Genomic DNA, 1,426 nt, shown 5'->3' on the forward strand with positions numbered 1-1,426 from the left:
CCGTAAAAGCATTTTTCTTGAACCTTGGATCAACTAAGATTAAAACTCATAAAATAATATTGCTCTGTTGCGATAAGTTCAAGTGTTTAGGCGATATCATATAAATTAGTAATTCAAGTTTTTTCTAAACTTGAAATGCATTTAATGGCGAGGGTTTAATGTAAAGAATCGGTATCGGGTACCGAAAAGTACTGGTGACCGATATCTCTTTTAAGTTTTGAGTACCGAAAATTCAGCACATCACTAGCTGTTTCACAAATTCTGGGCATGAAATGTGATTTTTTGCGTTCCCGTACTTCTGGATTATGTTCCATTTTTGAGCAAACTTTTCGCTTAGTTTCTAATAACCGGATCCGGTCCGGATTGTTAGGGAAAGAACCTATTATTGTATCATGCGGTTGCATAGCTCATGATACGAATTTCACTTTGGATCTTCGATAACCAGCTAAGATCGAAAATCGAATGCAACTGATAATAAGGGGCAGTCTTTTATTTCTAAACAGCACTTGGAGAAAATGTCTAACTTGCGCAACCTAGTTGAAAACTAGCATCTAACCTTGGTTGCGCACATTTGGAATTACAATCTACTAAGGTTTAGAAATAAAAGAGACTGATGCTTTGTATTTTGAACTTTTAGAATGCAGCCTATATTGTAATAACACGATAGGTGATACTAGAGAAGCACACAATTTAAGTTATGGCATTGGTTCACTTTCACACGAACTCGTTTAGTCATAATAACGCTTCATAGCCCTATACTTCTTCAGAGAATAAAGAGCCTCCACTTCCTTAGCTACATATCGTCCATGTGCTACTAAAGCCATTATCTTCTTCGGGTCCGCTTCATACTTATTCTTCAGAAAAGCATCGCGTATCTGCTGCCTGATTTTTTCTGGTCCATTTGGGCCGGGAAATTCCCTACCCAAGTACTGCAGCTACACAAATGAGAAGTTTATGTATATTTGTTTATCGGATTACATTATCTACTTATCTACATGCTTGTATAGCCCAACTACTTTCGATTTTAACTCAGATGACATTACCAACTAAAATCCAAGTGTATTAACTTCTACACTAGATATTCATACTGATTGAACGACACGATTACCGAGTGCAGAATATCGATACTTTTCATGAGCACTGAGTAGCAGTGTTGCCGCGCCGTCTCAAGAAAATGTATCCCTGACCAAGCCAAAAATGTATCCAAATGTATCCAATTTTCTTTTTTTACATAAACATCTCATAATTTGTAAGAAAACCAAACATTTTCATGAAAAAGACATAATTTAACTCATCCTGAGGACTTGGAATACATGTGCATAAAATCAAACATTTGTAATTTCAATTTATAAAGTACATTTTTTGTGTATAAGTAATTTGCAAAGTAAATATAATAAATAGCAAGTACACTCTAAAAAGAGCATGT

The 1,426-nt window shown here is 35.3% G+C and overlaps 1 protein-coding gene across 1 annotated transcript; it reads right to left on the minus strand.

Moving 5' to 3' along the window:
• Positions 1 to 616: 616 nt before the first annotated feature.
• On the minus strand, positions 617 to 1,151 carry LOC118753322 (electron transfer flavoprotein regulatory factor 1). Its single transcript, XM_036488197.1, has 2 exons — positions 996 to 1,151; positions 617 to 935 (listed from the first exon to the last, which is right to left on the minus strand). The coding sequence occupies exons 1-2, from the start codon at positions 1,038 to 1,040 to the stop codon at positions 729 to 731; spliced, it is 252 nt and encodes an 83-aa protein (XP_036344090.1). The 5' UTR covers positions 1,041 to 1,151; the 3' UTR covers positions 617 to 728.
• Positions 1,152 to 1,426: the final 275 nt, after the last annotated feature.

This window comes from Rhagoletis pomonella, unplaced genomic scaffold (genome assembly GCF_013731165.1).
Source record: "Rhagoletis pomonella isolate Grant_MI unplaced genomic scaffold, Rhpom_1.0 Rhpom_scaffold_02351, whole genome shotgun sequence".
Taxonomy (NCBI): domain Eukaryota; kingdom Metazoa; phylum Arthropoda; class Insecta; order Diptera; family Tephritidae; genus Rhagoletis; species Rhagoletis pomonella.